This window comes from Podarcis filfolensis (genome assembly GCF_964270895.1).
Source record: "Podarcis filfolensis genome assembly, chromosome: 16".
Lineage (NCBI taxonomy): Eukaryota > Metazoa > Chordata > Lepidosauria > Squamata > Lacertidae > Podarcis > Podarcis filfolensis.
Genome location: NC_139620.1, coordinates 13,715,507 through 13,743,141, shown reverse-complemented (window position 1 = coordinate 13,743,141; position 27,635 = coordinate 13,715,507). Strand labels below are relative to the sequence as shown.

The 27,635-nt window shown below is 47.3% G+C and overlaps 2 protein-coding genes across 6 annotated transcripts; one reads left to right on the top strand and one right to left on the bottom strand.

Moving 5' to 3' along the window:
- Positions 1–1,938: 1,938 nt before the first annotated feature.
- KAT5 (lysine acetyltransferase 5) lies at positions 1,939–17,719 on the top strand. 4 transcript variants are annotated; one of them, XM_083590815.1, is made up of 14 exons: positions 1,939–2,062; positions 2,146–2,212; positions 3,606–3,674; positions 4,552–4,688; positions 5,061–5,240; positions 6,509–6,589; positions 7,597–7,671; positions 7,801–8,049; positions 10,337–10,426; positions 11,810–11,950; positions 12,822–12,915; positions 14,593–14,752; positions 15,559–15,640; positions 16,851–17,719. In XM_083590815.1, the coding sequence occupies exons 1-14, from the start codon at positions 2,051–2,053 to the stop codon at positions 16,983–16,985; spliced, it is 1,572 nt and encodes a 523-aa protein (XP_083446941.1). In that variant the 5' UTR covers positions 1,939–2,050; the 3' UTR covers positions 16,986–17,719. The 4 variants fall into 4 exon arrangements, with proteins under 4 accessions (XP_083446941.1, XP_083446943.1, XP_083446940.1 ...); XM_083590817.1 differs by lacking the exon at positions 5,061–5,240; XM_083590814.1 differs by having other exon boundaries at positions 7,597–8,049.
- A 169-nt stretch (positions 17,720–17,888) lies between these two features.
- Positions 17,889–21,995, bottom strand: RNASEH2C (ribonuclease H2 subunit C). 2 transcript variants are annotated; one of them, XM_083590818.1, is made up of 4 exons: positions 21,760–21,995; positions 19,938–20,044; positions 19,738–19,857; positions 17,889–18,623 (listed from the first exon to the last, which is right to left on the bottom strand). In XM_083590818.1, exons 1-4 carry the CDS (start codon positions 21,920–21,922, stop codon positions 18,594–18,596), a joined length of 420 nt encoding a protein of 139 aa, XP_083446944.1. In that variant the 5' UTR covers positions 21,923–21,995; the 3' UTR covers positions 17,889–18,593. The 2 variants fall into 2 exon arrangements, with proteins under 2 accessions (XP_083446944.1, XP_083446945.1); XM_083590819.1 differs by having other exon boundaries at positions 19,938–20,041; positions 21,760–21,985.
- Positions 21,996–27,635: the final 5,640 nt, after the last annotated feature.

Genomic DNA, 27,635 nt, shown 5'->3' with positions numbered 1-27,635 from the left:
GAGCTCACCCTGTCGCGGGGATTCGAACTGCTGACCTGATCGACAAGTCCTAGGCTCTGTGGTTTAACCCACAGCGCCACCCGCATCCCTTAGCTTAGTACATAACACCATTGCTTAGTGCATAACACCATTGTTATAAGGAGGAGGAACAAAGGATAGAATCATCTTGGCTGCTGGCTGGAGCTGCTGCCATCCAGAGACTGTGGAGCATGACTCTAGGACTCAAGCTGGCCAAAGCTATGAGAGAAGCAGGGAGATGCACTCTGCTGATCTAATACTGTGTTCACTTCCATCCTAGGCTCAGGTTGTATTTATTTGAACAAGCCATTTATCTCATAGTCACCATAGTCTCTTGTGCCTCTTTTTATCCAATGGAACACAGACCCTAGGTAAGCGCTGGGACTAGAGGTGGCGCCCAACCTTTGTGTTCTTTACTTTCCATAATTTTTTTTTTAAAGGGCCCACCTTTCAATAAATTTCAAACTGAATACTTATAGTTGTTTTTAAAATAAATGAATAAATACTAAAAACAAAACATAACTTAAGCCAGGGTTGTTTATTCTTTCTTGGTTCTGGAGCAAAGGTTTTCCTCTCCGCTCTTTCATTAGACTGTTTGGGTGGCCAGCAACTGCTTTCTGAAAAGCAGTCATCAGTTACATAATGCTATCAGTAACATGTCATCAGTAACATAAATTATAGCTGTGTTATCTGTATTTCATCAGTGCAAGGAGGCTCTGCAAACCCTTTGCATGTACCTGACAATGCCAGCCTCGGACATGGGCCCTGATTTATCACATACAGACATTTATGCAAGGAGCTCAAAATGATCTACACGATTCCCTATCCATTGCTATGGTCACCTAGTGAGCTTCATAACCAAATTGGGGGTTTGAACCTGGGTATCCGCTAGTATTCCTATTTTCATCTGTGAAATGTGAAGATATTATTTTATTATGGTGAAAAGGGAAAGCACTTCTGGACACCTTGAATGCATTCACCTCACTCTCCGTGTGACTACAGCCAACACTGACACACATCTAGTATTAGGAGCAGTTTTCTGGTCAAATTATGTCTATCCATGGAAATGCATATGCAAAAGCTTGATTACAATTTTGTAGTTATTTGCTTATTTTTTCAACTAACAAAGGTCTTACTTTTTTATCTATGTATGGAATGGAATTCTAATGGGCAAAAAACAACAACCCAGCGCCCTGCTTGTAGTTGCACACAGAATTGTTATCTGTTGGTGAGAGCCTTGAGTAGTAGAGTGAAAAGTCCCTGGTTCACTCCCTGGCATCTACAGTTAAAAGGGTCAGATAGTCAGGGATAGAAAAACTGTTATCTGGCTGAGACCTTGGCCAGCTGCCACAGTAGACTAGCCTAATGAGTTTACAAAAGGCAGCTTCTTTTTTAGACATGCTAAGTGACTGCTTTCACTTTGCTTTAGTTGTCCTCAGAACAACAACAAAATCCAAATTGGGAATTGGTGTATTTTTATTGGTGAAAGGGTTGGTTAATTTTGCAGCCAACTTCTGTATGATTTATATTATTGCAAAATTCTCAACACATCTCCAGTCTCATATCTTACAAAATTTGCTTTGGTATCTTGGCAGAATAAACGTATCTTGGCATATAAACGTAATGAATTAAATAAAGGGGGACGGAGTCGGTTAACTGCCAAGTCATAAATGCTCATACTATACAGATTACAACAACAAAAATGACAACTTCCGTTTTCTGGGAGGGCAGCCAGGTCACGTTGCAAGCGTTTTAGCGTCACTTCCTAGACCATCACGTGACAGCAACGCCTGTCGCTGTGACGACTTGAACTAGCATCATTTCCCTTTCTCTGCTGCGGGCTCTAGCTGGCTGTCCTCGTCACGTGATACTACGACCATAGAGTTCAGAAAGAAGCCTATAGAAGGATCAAATCAAAATAGGAAGTTGTCATCTGGAGCACACCGGAAGCGATCGCTTCCTTTCTCCCCCCCCCACCCGCTGTTTGGTAGATGCCGGAAGAGAAGGCCCCGGCTAACGGCGAGGGTCCAAGATGGCGGAGGTGGTGAGTTGAGAGCCGGGGATTGCGGGGTGGGGGTCTGGTTGGGCTTGCTGGCCCCTCTGCTAATCTCTCTCTAACTCCTGCAGGAGGAAGTGACCGAGGGGTGTCGCCTCCCCGTGCTGCGCCGTAACCAGGAAAACGAGGACGAGTGGCGTGAGTGAGGGGCGGAGGCTCAAGGGGCGGGGCGGAGGCTCAAGGGGCGGGGCCAGATGTCATCATGGCCCAGAGGGGAGACCTCTCACCTTGTGGGGGAAATGATATCTGTTACCAATGAACCTTGGGGAGGGTTAGCATGGACAAGAAGGTGGAGTCAAAGAGGCTGGTGAGGCTGAGGTCCAGCACCGCAGGGGTGTCAGGTCTAAGGTCAGGCTGCGAAAGAGCATCCTGCAGTGTATTGGAGTGTGGTACATGGGGAGGCTCAGATTCAAATCCTCATCTGCCTATAACACTCAGTGATTGAATTGGGGTCAGTTGTAATCTTGGTCCAGGTGTGGAGAACCTTCAGCCCTCCAAATCTTGTTGAATTATAACTCTTCTCAGCCCTAGTCAAGCTTGGCTGGTGGACAGGAGTGATGGGAGTGGAGGTTTAGGCAAAATCTGGCGAAGAACACTTGTCCAGCCTACTTTCCAGGATTGTTTAGACAAAAATAGAGAAGGGAGACCTGTATGTATCACCTTGAGCTCCTTGGATGAAAGGCCTGGTATAACTGTAAATATGGGCCAAGATGAGGTGGGACCAACAGCACAGTCTTACCGATGCCATCTCAGAAATATGTTCTACTTAATTCATTGGAGGCTAGTGCGGTTTTGAGTTCCACCACAATCAAGATTTCAAGGAGTCTAGAGGTCTCTGGGAATTTGGGGAGAATCCAGTGGAGGAAAGGAACGAATGGAATTTATTAATCTCAACAGGTTTTGATGACTTTATGATCAAAGGTATTGCAGAACGAAACACACTTTGTTCTCCATGTACAAAAGGAAGTCCAAGTATCTGTGGCAAAATCATATTCTAAACTGTTTTGTATCTTTGCCCTTATCCTACCCATTATTTGTCAATCTTCTGTCAGTGATGAGTTCCAGTAACAGAATCTGGTATTTGGATACATCCATGACATTGATTACTGGCAATGCAGGTCAGGGCTAGCATTTCTTTACAGCACTCTTACCTATTATTCATATTTGAAAAGATAAATTGAGTTAAGAAAGAGTAGTGCCCTCAGCCATCTAGTCTTACAACCAGGATTTGAACTTGAGTTTTTTTTTGTCTAGGCTCACATTAGTTCTTAATACTCACATTTCACAGACTGAGAACATTGATTGTGAGAATTTTTTTACAGAGATCCTTGTGGCAGACTAGAGAGTTAAAACTAAACTCTAAATAAAATATTCAGACCCACTGATATAACATTTGCATCGCAGGAATCCCAAATAAGAGAGTCTTCCTGACACTTTTAGTAGTAGCCTTTTCAGAGGTCCACAAAGTTGTCTCCTCTCTCTCTCTCTCCCTCCACATTCCCTTAGATAATATATTTCTTTCTTTCAACAGCACTGGCTGAAATACTTAGCGTCAAGGACATCAGCGGCCGAAAACTTTTCTACGTTCACTACATTGACTGTGAGTAGATGGGGACAAATCTATTTGGAGGGTGGGCAGGATGAAATCATAAAATGGGCTTTTCCAGATAGGAATGATGAAGAATGTCTGGGAAGGCAAAAGGTTATAGAAACATACTCAAGATACTTAGAAATTGAAAGCAGAATATTTTTTAATTACTATCGAGTAATTAAAACTGGTCTACCCACTTAAATGGGGAAGTAGACCAGCCTTTTCCCAGAGCAGGAATGGGGAACCTGGAGTCCCAACTCCCAGCCAGCTTGGCTCCACCCTGGCGAGCTTGGCCAATGACCGGGGCTGATTATCGTTGTTATCTAACAACATCTGGAGGGCCACAGGTTCTGCAGCAGACTGCCCATAGAGCTCACAGCAGAACCAGCATGCTAAGCAGGGGTGTGTGAATGCATGGGTAAACTTCCTTTCCATCTGTCCTGAGCATCAGAACCAGTCCTAATAAAAAAAGTTTTTGGAGTTGATTGTTGCTGACTTCATTCTTCACTTTGGGAACATCTGAGAATGCTTTTGAAACTCAGTATTGGGCCAAAAACAAGACTCCATCCTTCCCCTGTTGGGATGTGACTACCAAGATTAGCCAAAAGGCATAGACTCTTCATTCCAGCCCTTGGGACCTGTTTTTGCTTTTGATGTGTATATGTACGTAATGAAATCTGGTCACCAAAAATAGACAGCTGGCAGCTACTGTAAACAAGCAGGTGGGAAGACAGGCAGAAGCTTGGGGCACTGCCTAGAAAGATAGGGGGGATGTAACAGGGATTGCTGCTGGCTAGATAGCGATCCAGAGCCCTGCTTTTATCATCATCTCATTCCTCCTTAAAGACGGGGGTGGGAAAATTATCCCTTGCCTTGAACCATGCAGTTAACAAGCGTCTGGATGAATGGGTGACTCATGACCGGCTGGATTTGAAGAAGATACAGTTCCCCAAAAAGGAAGCGAAGACACCCACCAAGAATGGGCTGCCTGGATCACGGCCCAGCTCTCCGGAACGTGACGTGGTAGGAGGAAATGTGGGCCCTGGGGGGGGGAGGGGAAGGGCGGCTTTGGGAGGATGTGATCTGGCAAGGGATCGGTGGGTGGTGGTGTTAGTCTGGACCTGGGGAAGAGAGTGCTTTTATTAGCATTGGGGTTGATTCCCCGTCCCATTCCCCCAGGTCTCTTTGGGCCAAGGACAGAGACTTTATAAGGAACGAGGCCTTGGGAAGTGTTGGTGGTTTTCTTCCGGTCTTGTCCCTTGTGTCCTTTTATTGTGCTGCCCAGCCTGCAGCATTTGGGGATGGTGGTCCCTGCACCCTTCCCTAGAGCGGCAGTGCCGCCCCTTGCCCCTCCCTCCCATGTGTTGGTAACACCCCTCTTCCTCCCCCACTCAGAGGAAGACCTTGGATCTGTCTCTACAGCCAGCCGCAACTCCATCCAGCGGTAAAACCCTTCCCATTCCGGTGCAGATAACCCTCCGTTTTAACCTACCAAAAGAGAGGGAGGCCGTCCCCGGCTCGCCCGACCAACCCCTCTCCTCCAGCTCCTGCGTCCAGCCAAACCATCGCTCAACGGTACGAACCGGTGCTCGGCCGCCCCGGCTCGCTCCTTTTGTGTCTTTTGTCTACCCGGCACGTTCTCAAGAGGCCGCACAAGCTGGGCGGGGTTGGGCAAGGTCTGGGCTGGCAAGGGAGGCCTCCAAGGGAGGAGCCCGGGGGCATTCTGGCCTTCATCTTGAGGGCACTCTCTTCCCTCCCGAGTCAAAGAAGAGTAGTGCAGGTGACCCCCTACAGGAAAAACACCAAAGAAATAAAGAACGGGTTCAAATCAAGCCTCCAGTACAGTGCCCTGTGCACATTGGCATTCAGAACCATATTACTCATTGAACTAAGCTCTTGAGTGTCGCTCAGGGTCTGGAGCCTGTGAATGACCGTGGAGCCCCACTAAAAATACTACTCAGACGTCCATTTATTGCTGACTAAGTGCCCTGGAAATTTTATTTGGTTTGAAACCAGCTTAGCTGCTACAGTCACTTTATTCGGCCCCAAGTCCCCAGGTTCCTTGCTTCACAGCCTCGCTGTTAAGCAAGTTAGAGATTTGAATCGTAGTTTAAATGTTGGGTGGGGGCGTTTTACTTGCAGCTGTCCTTTTTATATGGACTCTCTCTTTCTCTGTCATGTGTCTGCCTGCAAACCCATTAAAACACACCCTGCACCTAAGGTGTCTTTGTGTAAAAGTCTCTGATACCAGAGGTGGGGGAAAAGCTGTTGTGAGCATACAAGCAGACCTTCCATTGTGGAAGGTTCTCCTCCCCCCCAGATGTGGGATTGGGACAGCCATACATGCTCCATTGACTGCAGAAGATTGCTGTACAAAGCAGGACTGAGTCCCCAAGGATGGGGGACAAGTAATCTCTGTAAATGTTCAGAAGAGTCGGAGCTCAATGATAAAGCACTTGCTTTGTGTGCAGAAGTTCCCAGGTTCAATCCCCAGCATCTTCAAGTAAAACTGGGAATGCCTCCCTTTTTGAAACCCTGGAGGGCTGCTGCCAATCAGTGTAGACAGTAATGAGCTAGATGGACCAGTGGGTTTGATTGATTATGAAGGCCCCAAAGCAGATGAACTTGAGCCATAACCCCTGTATGACCTTCCCTGCAAGGCCCAATCCCCGTGTGGGCTGTGGGTCAAAGTCACCGTGTTTTTTGCTATGGGACATGCAAGTGGGGATCTCTGCTTGGAACTGAGTGGGCACATGGAAATGTGTTTGGAAGCATATCAGTGGCTGTTGAGGAAGGGGATGGGCAGCCCCAGAAATAACTTGCTTTGTTTCTGTCTCTTCCAGAAGAGGAAAGTGGAAGTAGTTTCTCCAGCAACCCCCATCCCCACCCCAACAGAGACAACACAAGCATCAGTGTTCCCCCAGGTAAGCCACTCCACACCCACCTCCAGTGGTTCTTGTTGGACGAATGGGTCTAGGTAAGGGATTATGCCTGTTGGGGGTTGTGCCAGGAAGAGAGAGCCAGGTTCTGAAGAGGAGCCTGTGAGTGTCTCCACAAACACCCAGGATGCAGAAGCTGCTCCTCCAGCTACTCAAACAGAGGTTGGTGAAAGGCTGGAGTTTGCGTTTTCTTAACGAGGAAACCAAATCTGAATCCTTGCCTTTGTGCAAAACCACATTTGATTTTTGACCTCAACTTACAGAACAGCACAAGGGGATGGGACATGAGACCCAAGCAGATGGCGTGGAATTTTAGCTTTTCCTTTGGGAGGGCGGCTGGATTTTATTCATACTCCAATGTGGGCCGTTGGCCCACAGAACACATGGCACCGGTCTGAAACTAAGCAGGACAGGGTCTGGAATGTAGGCCTGCCTGAGAACACCACACTGACTTCTGAAGAGGAAGATGAGCTACAATAAATAAATACACCTCCCAAAAATAAATATACCTCCCAAGCCAAATAGGTTTGTGACCTAAAGAGCGGGGATGCATGTGTTGCCTTCCTCTTTAGCAGCCCTCCAGACCTCTTTTTCTTGCCCGTAGAACCCTCTCACCAACCTGGCTTGCATCTCCTTGACTATTTTTGCTTGGCTAGAATGTCTCCTTGAATTCTCATACTGCTTCTTGGGTGCCAGGGTGGAGAGGAACGTATAAGTAAGTTAGCCATTGTTCCTCCACCCATGTTTTCTCCTGGCCCTGCCCGCCATGGGCGGCCCCCGAAAAGTTGCCTGGATGGGTGAGTCACCTCAGGGTGCAAAAAGTTCCTCCCTCTTGCTGTAGCTTCTGTCCCTCAGTGAGTCTTCTGGAGCTCTTTTTGAGGTGCCTTTTAATGCTTTTCTGCATGAGCTGGAGAGAGGGGGAGGGAAGGCATGGGCAGTGACTTTCCCCTGCTCTCTTTGACATCCTCCTTGACCCCGTTTTTGTCTTCCAGAATGGCTCCGCACGCCGAGCGGTGGCTGCCCAGCCTGGCAGGAAGAGGAAATCCAATTGCCTTGGCACTGATGAGGTAAGTGCCAGGGCTTGGGGTAGTGCCTGCCAGCCTGCTTCCCAGGGGGGCACCAGCCTGGAAGAAGGAATGTGTGGCTCTTCCTCGTTCATCCAGAATCTCCCGCCTCCCCCCGGTTTTTGTGAGCAGGACTCCCAGGACAGCTCTGACGGCATCCCCTCAGCCCCACGCATGACAGGCAGTCTGGTCTCGGACCGCAGCCACGATGACATCATCACGCGCATGAAAAACATTGAGTGCATTGAACTGGGGCGGCACCGCCTGAAGCCTTGGTACTTCTCGCCCTACCCACAGGAGCTCACCACCCTCCCCGTCCTCTACCTCTGCGAGTTTTGCCTTAAGTACGTCAAGAGCCTCAAATGTCTCCAGAGGCACCTGGTAAGTCCCAGGACCCAGTTTGGGCAGCCTGTCATCCGGGACCCAAAGTCTGCCGGCCTGGATTGCTCTGTTTCCCAGCCAGCTCTTTGTCGCCAACACCTAGCGGCTGCCCGAGACTGCATGCTGGCTACCGTTGGGATACCAGGTCTAACAACACCCTGAGTTGCCCAGACCCGCCTGTTTCTCAAGACGCCAGGTCTATCTTCCTGGGTTGGTAGACCTGGTCTCTGGCCTGGGTAGACCTAATGCCCAGTCTGACTTGTTATAGCAGGTAAGCCCAATGCCATACTGTGCCTGCTCCTGCAGAGTCAGAGGCCAGGCAGGTCTACCGTCCCGACTGGCTGTCGGACATTCCTGGAGACTGTTGGGCTCAGCAGACCTGTTGATGGGGATCTACTGATCTCTGCAGACCCATTGCCCAGGGTTGGTAGACCTGATGCTAGCCTGGGATTTCTGCCTGACGCAGCCTCCAGGAGGTTAAACCTATTGAGTCTAGTAGACCTGTTGGTCTTCTCCTGCCTATTGGAGAACAGGTCTGCCTACCGTCACATCTCTGTCACAGCCTTGCAGGCTACACATGCCCATCATGCCAGTTTGTGCATTCAGAAGATTTGATTGGCAAAACGTCTCCAGATGAGATAGGGCTTGTTTGAGTACACCCCTATGGGAACATACTGGAGGGAAAGCTTGCTTCTTCACCCTTGCAGGCTAGTTTTCTACATGCCCCTGAGGTATTTTATACGAGAAGCAGGACTTGGAGCAGTTTTGCTCCTCAAGCCTTCTGATTGCATCAGTTCTGTGCAACTCAGAATCTCAAAAAGCTCCTACAATCACCTGGGGAGTCAATATATTTATTTATTTTATATATTGTGCTAACAACAGTGACGACAAAAAATACAAATCAGACTGATACAACAGAAATAAAACAAGAGTACACTTTTAAACATAGAATAAAATAAAACCCATTACTGTCTTGGGTTGGATGAATCTTAAAGAGGAACAGTATCATATATTTTTGAATCAACCAAATCCACTGAGAAGCAGCGGGAGGTAGCAGGCAGTGTTCTTCCTTATTGTCATTAGTACAGTGGTACCTTGGGTTACAGACGCTTCAGGTTACAGACTCTGCTAACCCAAAAATAGTACCTCGGGTTAAGAACTTTGCTTCAGGATGAGAACAGAAATCGCACCGTGGCAGCGGGAGGCCCCATTAGCTAAAGTGGTGCTTCAGGTTAAGAACAGTTTCAGGTTAAGAATGGACCTCCAGAACGAATTAAGTTCTTAACCTGAGGTACCACTGTAATATAATCAACCAAACCCCTACAAATCTATCCAAAAATCTATCCTTTTTACATTGTCCCCTGGAAATGCATAGTTTGTTGGTCAGCTTTTATAATAAAGCAAGTTCCCAAACTTTGGAATACGAAAAAGAAGTATTGGCTCCGTTTGGAACTCTCTAGAAACGAGCCATTGTGGCTCTAGCAGCCATCTCAAAATGAGCAATTAGCTCTTTATTATGTATACTAAGACCAGCTTCCTCAAAAATAGGTAATGGTGCAAGCTGGGCAGAAGGGATAAGAAAACAATTCAAAATTGTATTGATTTCTTTAAAAGCCAGAGACCATAAATGAAAATATGATTGAGTAACAGGCCTCTGGGAGTTCTGTACCAGTTCGTGAATCACTTTTAAGGACAGTTCTTTATATTTTGCTGAAACAGAGCGGAGAGGGGGCTTCACCCATATTCTCTGCCAGGTATCATCCTCTTTGCCCCAACCTGTGTCCTAGCTCCATGCTAATCTTAAACCGAGCTGCCTGTTTGGTTCCTGTTTCAGTAAAAGTTTGTATAACCCAGAGTCAGTATTGAAATGATAACTGTGTGTGCTTACTTTGCACCATCCAATTGTGTAAAACATGGGAGAGAACTCTTGAGCCCCTTGCTGGACTTCCAGAGAGGGAAGACGCAACACTCATTTCCCTGTGTGTGTGCTCCACTAAAGGTTAGGTTCTTGATTCCCCATCCTCCACCTGGCATTTAACTCTGGGAACAGTTAACTTTGTTAGAGAGCAGTATCATTGGTTCCAGACAAAAATCCCTAGTGTGTGCTGGAGCCTGGTAAGGGGCTGCAACTTTGTAGGATCTTGAGCTTTTACCTCCCCACACCCTCCAGTCTGCCCTGTCCTGTCCTATATCCCTGCCCCCCAAATGCAATTCCTAGAATCACAAGGACCCAGAAAGGTTTGATTTTGCTTGCGAGAGTTCAGCCTGTGATCCTTCTGTTTTGCAGACAAAGTGTGACTTGAGGCATCCGCCAGGGAACGAAATCTACCGCAAGGGGACGATCTCCTTCTTTGAGATCGATGGGCGGAAGAACAAGGCAAGAGCAGTTATTGGGCGCAGATGAAACAGGGATTCTAGGAAAGCTGATTCCATGATGATTGCTGGGGCTTTGTTTTGGGAGATGGGGATGGAGAGCGCACTGGTGACGGCTGTTGGCCGTAGACGTCTCATCCACCACCACACACACACACACACACACACACGAAGTTGGGACTGCTTCATCTAGTGCAGGGGTGGGGAGAAACTGTTGCCCTTCAGATGTTGTTGGATTACTGCCTCAGCCGCTGTGGGGGTTGCCATCTAGGAACTTCTGGAGACCACGGTTTCTCCACACCTGACTCAGCCCAGTGATGTCTGCTCTGACTGGCAACAGCTCTCCAGCAACTCAAAACAGAGGAATCTTTCCTCCTCCTAATTGGAGAAACCAAGGATTAAACACAAGACTTTCTGCATGCAAAACAGTTTCCCCATCATTGAACTACGGTCTCTCCCTGTTAAGCTACAAACTTCCAAATGCCAGAGCAGGCGGTTTCTTCATCCTGTCCAGTACCCTCTCTCCTCTGACTGGCTGTGGTTCTCCAGGGTCTTCCCTGTCCTCTTCCACCCGATCCTTTTAACAGAAGGTGCCAGGGATTGAACCTTGGGCCTTCTGCAAGCAACAGTAAATTTGGCCCTCCCTGCTGCCTGCTCCCCCCACCCACCCAAATGCGAAAAAGGTACAAAACTGAGTCACATAAAGTGTGGTCTGAACTGATAGGCAAGGCAGATGGGTGTCCCATCTGGTACGACAAGACATTCACAATGGCGGAGAAGCAATGCAAAATTGGCATTTTCAGTCCTTCATTGCAAAAGTCTTTTCTTTGTGTGCTCGTTTCCTTTCCTCCATTTCCTCCCAGAATCCAGATGTATGGATTGACAAGTCTTGGGGCAGAATAGAAGGGAGGGAAACAATCCAATCAAGTTGTCTCTGTGTGGGTGGGCAGATAGGGTGGAGGTTCATCCCCACATTGTAAGGCAGGCATGTTTTAAAAGTCTTGAAACTGATCCAAAAGCAAAGGTCATGTGCTCAGTACTTGGGGAGGGGTGTTTGGAAGTGAAACTTCTGGGTTTGTCTTCTCTCCCCTCCACTTGCTTCCTTGTTTTTCTGGAGATGTAATGGAGTGAGCATCCCACACGAATTTCCCTCTCCTTGGAACTGGGAAAAACGCATTTTAAATTCCCTGGAGGAAGCACTGGATTTCTAGACACCGTATGTGAAGCTGAGAGGAGGAAATGCTCATAGCCTCATATTTGAAATGGCTTGTGATTTCCCTCCCCCTCCAGTCCAGTCTTGCCCCACAATCTTTCGCTGCTAGAGATGAATCTCAGGCCCTCCTTTCTCAAGGACGTGCTTGTTTACCCTTTCCATATCTCTTTTCAGAGCTACTCGCAAAACCTCTGCCTCCTGGCAAAGTGCTTCCTGGACCACAAGACCCTCTACTATGACACAGATCCCTTCCTCTTCTACGTAATGACAGAGTACGACAGCAAAGGCTTCCACATTGTCGGCTACTTCTCCAAGGTAACGTTGCAGAATTAATGTACGCATACATCCGATAGATTTTAAGAATTTCTAAATGGATAATGGGTTAATGTAATATTAATTTGCATGGTGTATGTGTAAAATTCATTTGTCTATTTCAAATACATTTAATATCATCAAGTTCTTAAATTAGTTACAGTTCCGATTGAATTGGATCTGAAGTTTCCACCATGAGCTGAGAGTTTTACCTAACTGGATGCTATTCTTTTTAGCCGCAGTGAAATTTTGTGGAATGCTCACAATAATGTCTTTGCTTTGCAAATGTGTCCAGGGGCCAACCTGTATTGATATTTATCATCCTCATCCTTTTATGTTTTGTCCTGCCTCCGAGAATAAAGATTTATTATTATTATTATTATTATTATTATTATTTTATTTTTAATTAATTAATTAGAAAGGAGAAAGAAGTTAGGGGGAGAGCTGGTAGCAACAGCCTAATGTTATCTGTGGAGCAAGTTGGCTGTGAGGATCTACACAGAGCACTGGAGACCTGTCCAGCTCAGTCCCTCTCTGCCTTCTGATATTTCATTAGGCATTGCATTTTCTGTTTTCAAGGCTTTCCTTGCAGCCATAAGGACTGGAAACTTAGTTTATAGAATAAAAGTTGAGGGCCTACTGTTGATGAATTTTGCAACAGTTATGAAACCAAAGAATGGGCACTGTCCTAATGCAATCGCCATTATGCTAGTTGTGGTCAAACCTAAACAGCTTCCTCTTGACAAGGGACAGAGAGAGGGGAAATCTCCTGTCATGCCAATGTCAGGGATCCCGGGGAGAGTCAGTGTTGGAAGGGCTGGAACAGCTCCTCCAGTGAAAATTAACATGCTGCTTGTTTTGCCACTACGTGCAGGAGAAGGAATCTACGGAGGACTACAACGTGGCCTGTATCCTGACCCTGCCCCCTTACCAGAGACGGGGCTACGGAAAGTTGCTGATTGAGTTCAGTAAGTGGAGTCTCTTTCCATTTTCAATCCTCCATTTGAATCTTAGCAGGTTGTTGAATCAAACCCTCCTATATCCCCAGAGGTTGTTTTTCTAGATTTGGCCCAACCATTCCTGACAGTCTCAGGAGACAGTCTCTTCCCTGACACATCGACGCTCTAGAGGTGCCCTCATCTGTGCATCATGTTTAGATTGTCATGTGCAAACATGGGGAAGAGCACTTGTGGGGCTGCCCCACAGCTGTGTAGCTCCCTCATCTTGAGTAACCTTCAAAGCCCAAACTTCAGCACCTTCCCCCACCCTCCACCCTAGATGTGTTGTCTAAGTAGTCTTTTACTTGCACTTTTGGTAGTTTGGTATGAAGATCCTGCTTTGACGACTCAGTTGCTTATTAAAACAAACAAAGCCACAGAGTTATGCTTGCTTTATCTATGCATTACATAGATTTATTTACTTGCAGGATAGAAATCCTACAAAGGTGGCTTACAAGTAATACAATTACATATTTTAAAAATATATTAGAAATATTAACATATTAAAAACACCACAGGATCCTTTCCACATGACTGTTGGTGGCCATGGGTTGTGGGGAGAAAATCCAGCTGGGGCAGGCCAAGGAGGGCACCTGGTTGGGGAGTGCTGCTATAAACAACAGCCTGTTTGAGGTTGCTGTGATGTTTGCTAGCCGCATATTAAGACACTTAAAGTTATATCCTATTTTATCAGGTCTCCCAGCTAGGAAATGCTCCTTATTTTAGAAAGTGCTTGTTCCATGGAGTAGTCAGTCCCAATTTCACATTGTGGGAAAGACTCCTAATCCTGCCGATTCCCAGTTCCACCAGTCGAGTGCTGTATTTTCATTATTTATGAAAATTCACTTCTTTAAAATTTGGGTCGAGGGCGCCTCTTGGCCCTCATTTTAAACTCTGTGGCTCGAGACAAATAGGTAGAACTTCCTTTTTTTTATAATAATTTTTTATTGGTTTTACAACATATATTAACACACAAAAACTAACAATTCACGACATAACACATTAACAAACAAACATGTAAACACGTATAATTTCATAACCTCTTTTTCTTAAACCTTATTTCAACGACTTCCCCATACCTCCCTTTTCTGCATCCCTGTTTTAAACTTTTTCAGCAACCCCTAATTTCAATTACTTATGATTCAATTTCTTTAATCCTTTTTCTCTTACCCAATCATTTATTGCTGCAATTCTGTTTTACGTTACCCATGACATTTTAGCACTCATTAATTTTACAACAGTTCTTAAGATAAACTTTAAATTTCTTCCAATCTTCTTCCACCGTCTCTTTCCCTTGGTCATGGATTCTGCCAGTCATCTCAGCCAGTCCCATATAGTCAATCACCTTCGTCTGCCACTCTTCCAGCGTGGGTAGTTCTTGTGTCTTCCAATACTTTGCTAAAAGAACTCTTGCTGCTGTTGTAGCATACATAAAAAACGTCCTATCTTTCCTTGACACCAATTGGCCCACCATGCCCAGGAGGAAGGCCTCTGGTTTCTTATGAAAAGTACACTTAAGTACCTTCTTAACAAATAGGTAGAACTTCCCCTGATTTAGTCATCTCTTCCATCCGCCACATTGTTCTTTCCTCTGCACCGGGATCTTCTCACAGCCCCCCTCAAGCTGCCTCACTCTTTCCCCTCAAGGCTATGAGCTGTCCAAGGTGGAAGGGAAGACAGGCACGCCAGAGAAGCCTCTCTCGGACCTGGGGCTCCTGTCCTACCGCAGCTACTGGTCCCAGACCATCCTCGAGATCCTCATGAACCTCAAATCGGAGACCGGAGAGCGTCCACAGATCACTATCAAGTGAGGTCCAAGTAATGAAAGTTCACTACTCAAACCCCTGTGGGCAGCCTCTGGGCTGCATGAGGCCCTTGGGAAGGCCTTCAGTGCGGCCCTTAGCAGTGCTGATGGCAACCCCTCACTGCTTAATTTTTTGCATGGGGTGGAGAAGACACCATGCGGTGGGTGCCCAGAAAATCATGTTCCCCTCAGCTTGCCAAATAGCTGGAGGGGGGAGGGAGCTGTGATGGGGAGACAATGGTGTGTGAGGTCATTTCCACGTAAATTAGCCCTCTGTGTGTGTTTTTGTGTGTAGCCACTAGCACAGGCATCCCCAAACTCTGCCCTCCAGCTGTTTTGGGACTACAACTCCCATCATCCCTAGCTAACAGGACCAGGGATGATGGGAATTGTAGTCCCAAAACAGCTGGAGGGCAGAGTTTGGGGATGCCTGTGCTAGCACATAACCTGTGACTTCCTAACCTCATGTGACAAAAAACAAGAAAAAAAGTCCATCGGGAGAAGCTCCCAGGTAGGAGCTAGGAGAGCTCACTTTCGTTTGAAATAGGGGTTAAGACGCAGCCTTAATAGAGGGCTTTGTATTTCTTCTCTTTTTTCTATCTTTTTTGTCTGTTTTATATTTATTCAGATTAGTTTGGCTTTTATTGTATTCTATGTTGAAAACTTTCAATTAAAAAACTGATTAGAAATAATAAGGTGGCCCACTTCACTACCTGAGGTGCACGCTAAGGTTGTAAGACTGGCCTCCCTCTTTCACTGGCCCTTCTTTATTGTGGATTGCACTCAGTATTTCTTCTCCTTGTTTCCAGTGAGATCAGCGAAATCACAAGCATCAAGAAGGAGGATGTCATCTCGACACTGCAATACCTCAACCTCATCAACTACTACAAGGTAGCATGCCTGAACGAATGGCCATGCAATTTGCTCTGCAGCAGCAAGACTCCAACATTTCTAGGCACCACTTTGGAGCTTAATGGGCAAGTTTGGGCTCCCAATTTAGGGGTTCCCTAGAGCTCCCAGCAGACAAAGACACAGATGGGGATCACAAATGGGGAATTAAGTCTCCTGCACCCAGGTGTTGTTAGATTCCTAACTACTATCAGCCCCAGCAAGTCTAGCCCAATGGTCAGGGCTGATGGAACTTGGAAGTCCCAACGATTGCTAGAGGGCCTCAGGTTCCCCACCTTTGGGCTGAATTCATCCTGAAGGAGGGAAGTGTTATAGCAACATGAACCAGCTCTGCATGGAGGACACACTATCTTGGGATGGATGTGTCTGCATGTGAATTTTGTTTGTGTTCAGCTGATGGAGGGATAAAAACAACAGACGGTGATGTGCTAAGGTTCTTGCAGTTTGTCTATGCAGTTTTGCATAACTTGCTCTGCATCTGCTGATGTGGCTGATGTATTTGCAGTGGCATGGCCAGCAGCAGAGGAGCTGTGCAAGGCAGCCTTTGCTGAACCCATGGCGTCCATCTATTTTGGACTCCAACTCCCATCAGCCCCTGCTAGCATGGCTAATGGTCAGGGAAGATGAGAGTTGGGAGTCCAGTAATACATGTAGCTTGCCAATTTGGAGAAGGCTGCTATAGGGTAACAGGTATGAGGGTTTTTTGTGGGGGTAGGGGGAATAGCATTACAGGGAAGACTAGAAACTGCAGAAATTTATTGTGGGCTAGGGAGTCGCAGCACTAGAAAGTGATACAGCTTGTTGGCTTCAGTTTTCCCCACCTGCAGTAATGGGGGCAGCAGAGGAAACGTGTTCCTTCCCCTCAAGATAAACCAGCTAGAACTGTGGCCTGCTTTCAGGCATTTTTAAAGACGAGACTCATTTTTCCTGAGAAGATTCCATGAAAAGGGATGGGCAGGGAGATGCTGCAGCCCTTGGCTGTCTGTGGTTCTCCGCCACGTCAGATTTACCTCGTCACAAAAAGCGCCAGGAACTCAGAAGAGGTATTTAATATGCAGGATTTCAGGAGCTGAACCATAGTGGCCACAGAAGTGGTGGGAGTGAGCAGTGTTTCAAGTATAGCCGTGTCCCCGTCACGAGGACTAGAATCTTTGTTTAAAATTAACAGAACCAAAACACATCTCCTTTCTAGGGCCAGTATATCCTGACACTCTCTGAGGACATCGTGGATGGACATGAGCGTGCCATGCTGAAGCGAATCCTGCGCATTGACTCCAAGTGTCTGCACTTCACCCCAAAGGACTGGAGCAAAAGAGGAAAGTGGTGAGGCCTGCGCACCTGAGTAAGGACCAGCTGCTTGCAGGACGTCCACCCTCCTCCTCACTTTCTGTGACAATGGGGATCAGGCAAGGTGACCATGCGCTCTTTCGAAGACATTTTCCAGTCGGCTATCGAAGCAGGCACCGTCAGCCAGCCAGACCTCGAGGGGCGTTGTTACCTGGGCCTCATGTGCCCTGGACTTGCCTGCTTGTTTGTATATAGGACTTTTTGGATCTCTTCGCTGAGCGGTTGTGTACAGAAGTGGAAAAAGCACAGACCAAGCTACCCAAGCCGTCCCCCACCCCCCCTTTTTTTTTTGACTGGATATTTATTTATATATATAAATATAAAACCACCATCACAAATCAGAGTTTGGAGCTTGACAAAGGCAGTTGAAGGGCAGCTGCTTTCTGCTGCGTTTCAGCTGCAGGCAGAGAAACTGTCGTTGCTGCCTCCTCCTTTCGAGGCTGGAATTGTGCAGTTGCTTCCTTGGGTGGAGAAGCTGGAGGGCAGCTCTAGAAAGCTGCTCTCTCCCATACTGCCTGAGGCTGCAGCAGCATCCACAGGGGTGAAAGTGTGGAAAGAATCTGTTATAGGTTAGCATACAGTAAGACAGTCTCGCTCTCTCGCTCCCTTTCCCTAAAACCAGAGTCTTCATGAACCGGAGGAGCAGCCTTAAAAAAATAGCAAACCCCACCCACCTTCTGTGCTCAGAATAAATTAACAAAATGGGTTTTTAAATGGCATGTGTGTGTACATCTTTTTTCTGGATATGGTATTGCCTTTTCACAAAACCAAGACCCTCAGACAAGCAAATGGGAGCCTGAGAAGGAAGAGGCTTATAGGCCAGAGCCACTACAGCCTGAAGCAGTTGAAGCGATGGCTGCGTACACATCATACATTTAAAGAATTCTGGAAACGTTACGTTTATTACGGGAATTGCAACTACAGTTCCCAGGATTTGGGGTTGCTGGTGAGCTGTGGTGTAAGTATATGCCATATAAGGAGCCACAATCACTTTACCTTGTAAGGGGTTTTCAAAGCTGAGTCTTTGCAATACAAACTAAGTGTGTTTAAAATCCATTTCCACTATCCTGGCGCTCTTCCTGAGGAACTGTAGGAACTACAGCTCTGTGAAAAGATAGGGGTGTCCAAAACTCTGGAGTTGCAAGATTTTCCTGGGAGACAGAAAGCACGGGAATTAAAGCAGTGTTGACATGGTCTTCTCTATGTAGTTGAGGGAAACCACCAGAACCAGGTGTGGCAGCAGGATCCTTTGACTTGATGGAGCACATTCTCAAAAGTCACTTTGGTGAGGAGTGAGCCCACAAAAACTTGCTTTAAAAAAAAAATATTGCAGAGATAGACCAAGATCGAAAGCAAAGTTCCACTTGATTGGCAATACTGTAAAAGAAAAGGCTGAATGCAAGGAAAGCACAGATCTGCACGTTGGTGGGCCTGAGTTAGCAACAGCATCCAATCTGAAAATGAGAGGCCTGCAGAAAAAAGACTCCTTAGCCCCCCCACCCCAAAAAAATCCAATACAGAGTTCGAAGTGCAGACTGGTTTTTGTTTTTTTTTACTTCCATGTCACCAGCAGTCACAAGCTCCCATCTCATTCTTCATCAGCCACAGGAGCATGGATCTACAAGGGAACAAAAAGGATCCTTTAGAGGAGGGATGGGGAACCAGCAGCCTCTCAGCAGAAGTTATTGGGCTACAACTCCCATCTCCATCCCTGACCACTGGTTGAGGTTGAGGTTGATGGGAGTCGGAGTCTCACAGCAGCTGAAGGGCTATCGTTTCCCCACCTGCTGCAGCCACATTCCTGTCCACAAGATGCACATAAGAGTCGGTCTGACCAGACACCGTCCCTAACAACGTAGAAGAGACGGTGTTTCTAGTCGGAGAGGGGGAACTGCAGAATTAAGCCACTCTCAGAGAGGAGTCAAGGCAAGAAAGCTGCTAGGCTGAGCAAGGCGGCATCAGAGTCAAACTCTACCAATGCAGCCCTGCACTTATTCAGCTTCACCCTATTTGATTTTGGTGCTGTGCGTGTTTCCTGCCTTTGCCGCCCACTGCCACAGATTATGGGTGGGGAGGGAACAGCACCAAAACCCTCGCCTCCCAAAATGCACAAGCCCAATGTTTACTGGAGCGTCTGTTTCTCCAGAAGCATGTTTTTAAAGTATTTGCCCTATGGAATCAGAGCTGGAGGGGACCCTGGAGATCAAGGCTAGGGAACCTGTGGCCCTTTAGGTGCTGTTGGACTACCACTCCCATCATCCTTGACCTTGGCCAGGCTGCTAGGGGCTGATAGTGAGTCCAACAGCACTGGAGGGCTAAGTGCTCCCCAACCCTGCTCTTAATTGCCACAGGAAATCCAGAAATCTAGAACGGGTTCCCAAACTAGTCCGCAAACTTTCAGGTGCTCTCCAGTGTGTCTGCATTAAATATACTGATTTTTGATTGCATTTTAAAATTTATTTTACGGTATTACAATCTGAATTCTATGGGGCACAATAAAACACAACATAAGAAAGAAAAGCAATACAAACACAAGAGCCATACAGCATCTGCAGATACTACATGAAGACTGTTAGATTCCCAGCTCTCACATCTTCACCCTAACCATACCCAGCTTCTTTCCGTGACTTACAGGAATAATACCAAAATTTACAGAAAGGGCCTGAAGGTACGCTTCCAAGTGGACCCCCCCGCCCTGAGCTTCCCTGCCCCTTTATAGATAAGATACGCACCCCTTCAGCAATCTTTGGCCATTGTAAGGACATGAGGATCTCATCACTGCTGTTGGGGGCCTGCTCCAGGTTCCAGACAGTGAGTGACTCAAAGGTAGACTTCACCCGCACCTGCCGCTCCTGTAGGAAAGAAGGGACAGTCAATGGGGATCCGGGGATCAACCCTCCCCTCTCCAGGCTCCACCCACCCAACAACTCACCTGCAAAGCTGCATCATCTTCCTCCAGGACCAGCCCCATGTAGCCCTCAGGTACGAGGACTTGCTTCCCTTTTAGACTCCGCCCACGGAAGGATACGGATGCCTCTGCTGGGCAATGCAGGATGACCGAGGACAAAAACAAACATAGATTCTCAGTCTGGGCTTTACAGGCGGAGAGGGGGCTCCCCACCTGCTCTCCAGTCCCTTTAAACTGGAAATCCCTCCTAGAACCACCTGCATGCAAAATTCGTGTTCTTGCTCCTAATAATAATAATAATAATAATAATAATAATAATAATAATAATTTATTTATACCCCACCCATCTGGCTGGGTTTCCCCAGCCACTCTGTTCTAACATAGTCAATATTGTTGTTTTATCACAATATATTGTGAAACTAGGGAAGGAAAGAGAGAGGGAAATGAGCAAATTTCTGACAGGCTTCTAGAGTGACGGTCAGTTTATTCTTTTAGCATATTATTTTATCGTTAATATAATGGCTGTGGGGGAGAGGGCCCGGTGTCAGCAGCTGTGATTGAGGAATGTTTTGGGTCACAAAACTCTTATGCCACAAAGGCTACTCCAAATCGCAGCACCGGCCGCCAGTAAGGGAAGGCTTGCTTCCATGATAGGTTGAGGGACTTGGAGCTGATCTGCCCCAGAAGACCTGAGAGGATGTTGAAGACTGGCAGTTATGGCAGCCAGCAAAGGCTTGGGGTTGAATTGAGATCCTCGTTCAACTCGGGGAACAAGACCAAGGAAGGTCTTGAAGGCAGGAAATGCCACCTGAGCAATTCTGTTACTTATAGGAGGCATTTCTATGGTGTCGTTTTTCTTGTGATAGTTTTTATTTTGGTAAAAAAAACCCCAAGCCTTCTAAATAAATAAATACGTTATTACTGGAATCCATACACACTCTTCCAGGGTGTGTAATACAACAACATTAAATACCTAAGCAGCGCAGAAGGGCCAGAGCTCAGTGGTCGGAGCTCCTGCTTTGCATGCAGAAGGTTGTAGGTTCAATCCCTGGCATCTCTAGGGTAGGAACATCCTGCCTGAGGTGCTTGTCTACACTGCCAGCCAGTGTAGACAACATTGACCTAGATGGGCTAAAGGGGTCTTTTCTGGTAGAAAGCACCTTTGTTTGTTCTAGATGAACAAGGGATTCAGGGCTCCTGCACCTTTCATAGCTGTCCAGAAGAGGGAATTTAGGCAGATATTGTTCAATCAAAGGTGCAGGAACCCAGTCCTCTTCTCCCCCCCCCAGTTGTCCCCCCTCTCCCATGCCCTCCCTGGTGGTCCATTACTGCACTCGGAAGTCTGAGCCTGCCAAGGTAACACCCCTTGCATCGTCTCCCCTGCCCCATTTACTTCAAGCAGCACCAAGCCCTCGCAGTGCAATCCACACCAGGGTGGAGACTACACAAAGTTTCTTTAAAGCGCACACTTTTCCCCTCGAATTATGGGCACTGTAGTTTGTTAAGGGATGCTGGGAATTATAACTTTGTGAGGGCTAAAACTACACTGCCCAGAATTCTTTTTTATTTTATTTTTTTGGGGTGGTGGGGTGGGAAAACGTGCTTTAAGCAGATATGGTGTGTCCGCAGACCAGGCCTACTTCGAGATACAAGACTGCACTGAGTTCAAGGGGGCCCCGAGTTCGGATTCTGCGCCATTTCTCTCCCCCCTTGCAGAGCAAATCCTACCCCCTTCCCCAAGTCCACACTGACAGATAAAAGTCCCCTCTCGATCCAATGGGGCCTTAGTGCCCCATAACCGGCTGCCCAAGGGGTCTGCATCCCACTCTCTTCCTGCTTCGCTCACCGTCCGGTTCTCCGGGCCGTCGAATGGCCGGCGCGAAGTACCGCCGCACCGCAGCGGCGCCGTCGTGCCGGACCGCGCAGGGGAGCAAGTGCAGCCGCTCCCGGGGCGCCCCGGGCAAAGAAGGCAGCGCCAGCCGCGCCGGGCCCCGCTCCTCGCCAGCCATGAGCAGCACAGCCGTCCGCCCTTCCTTCCTTCCTTCCCGCGGAGCAGCCTCCCTCCTGCGCCCCGCCCAGGCGCATCCACTCCCGGGTCGCGCCCAGCCCAGCGCCGCCTCCTGCGCCCTCCAGCGCGCGTTGGACTCTTCTCCGCAAGTCCCGTCCGCCTTCAGCGGGTCCTGGCGGGCACGTCCGACTCGAAAAGGGAGTTCGTTCCCCAGGAAAGGGCTGCCAGTTTCGGCCTTTCATTTTACACCCCCCCTACCAATCTTCAATTCGGTTCTCCCACATTTCTGCAGCATTTTTTTCTTTAGCATTTTTTTCTTTTTCTAAAAAAACATCCTCGTGCAAATCATAGAATCGTAGAGTTGAAAGGGACCAACTAGTTCAGTGCAGCAATCTTTCAGCATCTTAAAAGGTAGCTTATTCTAAGAAACGCATTTAAGTATATAGTTTGGACGGACGCCCACGTGCTTGCAAGCACTTTCTAATAATATAGTTCATTTTCGTATGTTGTTTTCACGGGTATATTCGTTCTTAGCAAAAGCCATTTCCCCACTTGGCTCTGCCCCAGGCTGAGAGGGTGGGAGAGACATCATCGTGCGCCACAGGGGTTGGGGTTGGGTGTGGGACACTGAGTTCCTTCTCTCTTTCCTTCTCTGGGGGTGGAAGCCCCCCCCCCATCCAGACAGCTATCTCAGCCCCTGCTGCTGCATATGGAACCCTAGACCAGCCCCAGAAGAATGGGGAGGGGGGGTTTGCAGGGGGAAAGGAGAGGCGTGTGTGTGTGTGTCTTGGACTGGAGGGTATTTTTTCGGAGGGGAGTGAATCTTTACTTTTCAAGGAATCTCCCACCACCCTCCTGTGCTTAGTTTGCAAGAGGTGTTGGGGCTCAAATTTCAGAAGCCCTCTGTCTGGCCTGGCTGTGATGATGACCCAGCTGCAAAGGAAGAGCACCCTCTGCTCATGCTCAAGGATGCTGTCTTCCCAAGCAATTTGCAAAGAAAATGCCCATGTTTCCCTGGTATTGCATGCAGGTTCAAGAGCTGAGCTCTGGGAACTCAGGGAAGGCTATCGGACCTCACTCACCCAACCTAGCAAGATGCTACCATATTTAATAGCGGCACAAAGCAGCAGAAAAAAAATATTACAGGTTTTACTTTCCCCAAAGTGTGGAGCTGAATTGACTGGAGAGGGAGGGCAGCTTCTCCTCTTGAATTTCTGCCTGTCTTGCAGGTGTTAAAGGGGGTGGGGGAGAGAGAAAGGTGGCAATTGTAGAGGCCTGGCAGACTCTTATTTCAGGAATATCCTAACCCAGATGCAAAGTAAATAGAGCCAAAAGGGTTCACTCCATGTTAGGGTTAAGCCCCCAAATGCATGGATGCCTCTTTCTGCCCCAATCCCACCCTGGTTCTCATCACTGAATTTCTCCACCTCTTCCCTTTTGAGTCTTGGATTGATTCTCTGCCAGGGATGTCCACAGACCCAGATTGCATCCCTCCCAACATGACCACCAGCCCAGAGAAGCTCCAGCCCTTTCAAGCATCAGCAAGGCAGCCCCCACCCCATGTGAAAAGGGTGGGGTACCTGATGCATCATCATTCCCAGCATCATAGACTCTACCGAGCCAAAAGCTGGGGCTGCAGTGTTGCTGGGGTCAGGGCGACAGACTGGGAAGGGAGGGTTATCAGCAGAACAGGAGACTGGACTCAGCTGCAATTGGCAAAGAAAGAGCACTTTATACGCCTTGTTTATGCATTCTAACACTGCGACAAGAGATGGTGCTGTGCAGTTCGGTTTTTTGCTAACCCGATTTCCCATACAAAGTTTGCAACTCGTTTATCTGAAACGCTTCTTGGATGTGTCTAGATCCAGCCTGAGTTCTTCCCCACCCCACCAAAACATCAACAACAACAACAATAACACAAGCCAGTCAAAGAGCAAAACAGTGCTGCTTTAGAATGATTGACGTGATGTTTCTCCAGTGGAAACGTCCTTCGGAAAGTACTTAGCCACAGATTGCACTGCAGAATTGACCTTTGGAACCTCTTGCTTCAGGATGTTGGGGTCGCCGCTGGCGGAAATAGGAGAGGAGCTGTACCTTTGTGATCAAGCATGCTCCTCCTCCTGCAGAGTCCATCTCTAGCTCAGTATTGTCTACAAGGGCTGGATGTTGCTCTCCAGGCCTCCTCAGGGGCCCTTTGCACCTCGAGTGTTTATGGCCGGCTGGGATTTGTCCCAGAACTCTGGTCATGCCTCTTGGGTCAGCCACAATCTCTTAACCTGACCCACCTCACAGGGATGTTGTGGGGGTGAAATGGAGAGCGAGGAAGAAGCATGTGCAGCTCCTTGAGTTCCTTGGAAGGAGGGTGGGAGAAAAATGAAATAAACAAATCAATAAATCGTGGCAGCTTGACAAACTGACATTGCAATCACAGGGATTGCAGCTGCGTCTCAGTTAAACCAATTTGCACATTTGTACACACACACACACACACACACACACACACACACGGAGGCTGCATATGCACCATACATTGAAAGGACATTTAAAGCATATACACAACCAAGAATCTTGGGAATGATAGTTTGGTAAGGGTGCTGGGAACTATAGCAATGTGAGTGGTAATTCTGCGTATGCAGCATACATTTAAAGCACACACAAACTTGGTTTTGTGTGTGTGTGTGCATGCATGTGTGTGCTTTAAATGTTTTTTAAATGTATGCTGTGCACACATGCACACACACAGGCACACAAACACACACAAGGAAGGGTGGGAAACCTGGGCAAAATGTGCATTATTTTGTCAGCTCTAAAGGGGTGGAGATCTGCAGGCTTTTGCAATCAGGGCTGGACCTCAAATGGATGCAAAGTGGAATTGGATGGGGACTGTATGATCTCATCCCATACACTTAGCAGATACGAGCGAGGAACAAACAGGAAAACACACAAGGCCTAAAGATGTGAAATGTGAATGAAGAACCACAGTTCTGTTCTCGCTGGCTCTCTGTGCAGAGAAAGAGGGGTGCATGTGGGGGGAGGCAGAGTGTCACGCAACCTGGGGTCCCAACAAGAGTGGGAAGGTACACTGCTAAGCCCCGATCCATGCAGCCAAAGATTTCGTGACTCTTCTGGAAGGGCCCTGCGGGTATTCTCTAAGGGCTGGTCCACAGTAGAAGAATTTCGTGAAGCTCAGAGCTGAGTTGCAGCTAATTTAACCGGCAGATGACTGGAAACAGTCTGAGTAACATCTGGGAAGCAGAGTTGGCATTGTCAAAAAATGTGCTGTCTGTGCACTCCGTTCAGGTTCTGCTGCTTCGAAGGAGAGGGAGCAATGTCACCAACTCCGGAAACTGGTTTCAAAGCTGGGAATCATATGGTGCAACCGTCAAGGGCGGCTCGATCTCTGAGCAAGCACAGAGTGCAAATTCATAACAAAGAAGAGAGTGACCTCAAACATGTGCAGAGCCTTTATTCTGCACCATGGAGCAAACACAACTATGTTTCAGGAATTGAAGAGTAAAGGGATGCTGGTCTGAGCCCCAAGCCCATCTCGTTAGCTGCTGAGCCAAATATCCATAATTATCCATAATTAATCACCAAATATCCATGCTGAAACTTTAGGTAGAAAACTGAGCTGGAAACAGACAGTGGCATTAAGTAGGGCTTGGCTTGTGAACCAGTCAGGCTAACAACATTAGGCTCTTACACAAGAGCAGAGGGTTTCCTGAGCATGGGCAGAGTAGCTTTCCATCACTGGCCCTTACACCTGTGGAATCAGAGGGAACAGTTTTCAGGATAGGGGAAATAGCATCTGGGTGTAATGATCTTTTCTTTCTTTCCTCACTTCCTTCAAACCCCTTTACAATCAAGGACCTTTCCTCCTATATCAAGGATAGGGAGCCAGTGACCCTTAAGATGTCGTCTTCATCCACTTTGACCAGCAGCACCAATGGTCAGGGATTATGGTCAGAGTAATTAATTCAGTAACACCTGGGGGGCCACAGATTCCCCTTTCCTGTTCTATAATCACCGCGGCACTGTTTACCATGGGCACATTCATATGTGTGGAGCAGAGCTCAAGAGTGGCAATTCAACATCTCTGTACTGAATTGTCATGGGTCAAAGTGGCAGGTGGGGGCTCTTGCATAGAATCATAGCATTGCAGAGTTGGAAGAGACCCCAAGGCTCAACCCCCCTGCAATGTGTTGACTGTGAGTCTTCGGCCTGGTACCTTCCTGGGACGAAGGATTCCAGCAACATCTGGAAGGCCACAGGTACACTGGCTGTCAGCAGGGCTCCTAGGTTCCACTAAACACGCTTACCTGGAGATGCCAGGTTTGAGGACAGGACTATTAGCATATAAATGGTTGGGCTTTAGCTACGGCCCACCCACAGTTCTTGGACAGGAATCCCAGGATGGCTTTATAGCTTAGATAAATTCACAACAGCTGCCCCAGGAGGAAATGAAGCGTGCCCTGCTTGACGACAATATTCCTGGAAACGCCATGTTTGTTTGGGAAACAGTCGATTATGAAGCAAAGGGTGATGTTATTATTGAGCGCGCATGGTCACCTTAAACACATGAGCATGTTCTGGAAAGTGGGCGTGCAATTATTCTTTAAAATGTCTTGGTTGTTCATGTTTGTACGCAACTCGTTGATGTGCAGTGAGTTTGTACGTATCTTCAATCCAATCGTTGAAGGGAGCTGCATTTTTATTCTTCCAGTTCATCAATAACCTGTCTTTTTGCCATAGTAAGGGCACGGAGATTCCACTCATATTGTCCCTTTGTTAGGTTCCATGTATAATCCAAAAGCATATTTCCCTCTGCAAATTTGAGATCATTCTGTACAGTCATGCTGATCGTCCCTACTACCTTCTGCCCAAAACTTATCAATATTGTAGAAAACATATGTTTTAGAGAAGCGTTATCCTTGTTACATACTACATGGCTTAGGTCATCCTAAACATAGACTTGCCTTGGACAAATTCAATGATATTTGGAATTCATTTTTATAAATACTGTATTAGGTTAAGGTCTGGTTAACCACAATAACTTGATTTGTTTGTTTTCTACATGGGTCCTATCTTTTCTTCTTCTTTTGTGTCTTATCTAACACTGTGCACTTGCAATTATGTACTTTTTAATCTTTCAGTAAAGAATATAAAAAGGGAAATGTCTTGGTAGTTCAGTAGATATGGCCTCTGGGCTGATTCCTGCCGTTTCCTCCAAATAAAATATTGCATATCACTGAACTAGGCCTGTCTCCAAATATTAGTGTATGAAAGTTGCCATCATTTGTCTATCCAGCTCTGTTTCACTTACTGGTTGTTGTTTTTTTAAAAAAATCAATACTCTACAACATGCAAAGCAGCATAGAATTATACTTGGAAGGTTTCCCCCTTGGGTCATCTAGTTCATGGGTAGGCAAACTAAGGCCCGGGGGCTGGATCCGGCCCAATCACCTTCTAAATCCAGCCCATGGATGGTCCGGGAATCAGTGTGTTTTTACGTGAGTAGAATGTGTCCTTTTATTTAAAATGCATCTCTGGGTTATTTGTGGGGCGCAGGAATTTGTTCATTGTTTTTTCCCCAAAATATAGTCCGGCCCCCCACAAGGTCTGAGGGACAGTAGACTGGCCCCCTGCTGAAAAAGTTTGCTGACCCCTGATCTAGTTCAACCCCCTGCAATACAAGAATCTCAACTAAAGCAGCC

Bases quoted from the DNA above. Each gene is read 5' to 3' on its own strand.
- KAT5 (XM_083590814.1), top strand. The intron at 5,241-6,508 runs GTACGAACCGGT...TGTCTCTTCCAG, and splicing joins AGCCAAACCATCGCTCAACG to AAGAGGAAAGTGGAAGTAGT. The intron at 11,951-12,821 runs GTAACGTTGCAG...CACTACGTGCAG, and splicing joins TTGTCGGCTACTTCTCCAAG to GAGAAGGAATCTACGGAGGA.
- RNASEH2C (XM_083590818.1), bottom strand. From the start codon at position 21,922: ATGGCTGGCGAGGAGCGGGGCCCGGCGCGGCTGGCGCTGCCTTCTTTG. The intron at 19,858-19,937 runs GTGAGTTGTTGG...TCTTTCCTACAG, and splicing joins AAGATGATGCAGCTTTGCAG to GAGCGGCAGGTGCGGGTGAA. The intron at 18,624-19,737 runs GTGCGTATCTTA...GTTCCCTTGTAG, and splicing joins GGCCAAAGATTGCTGAAGGG to ATCCATGCTCCTGTGGCTGA.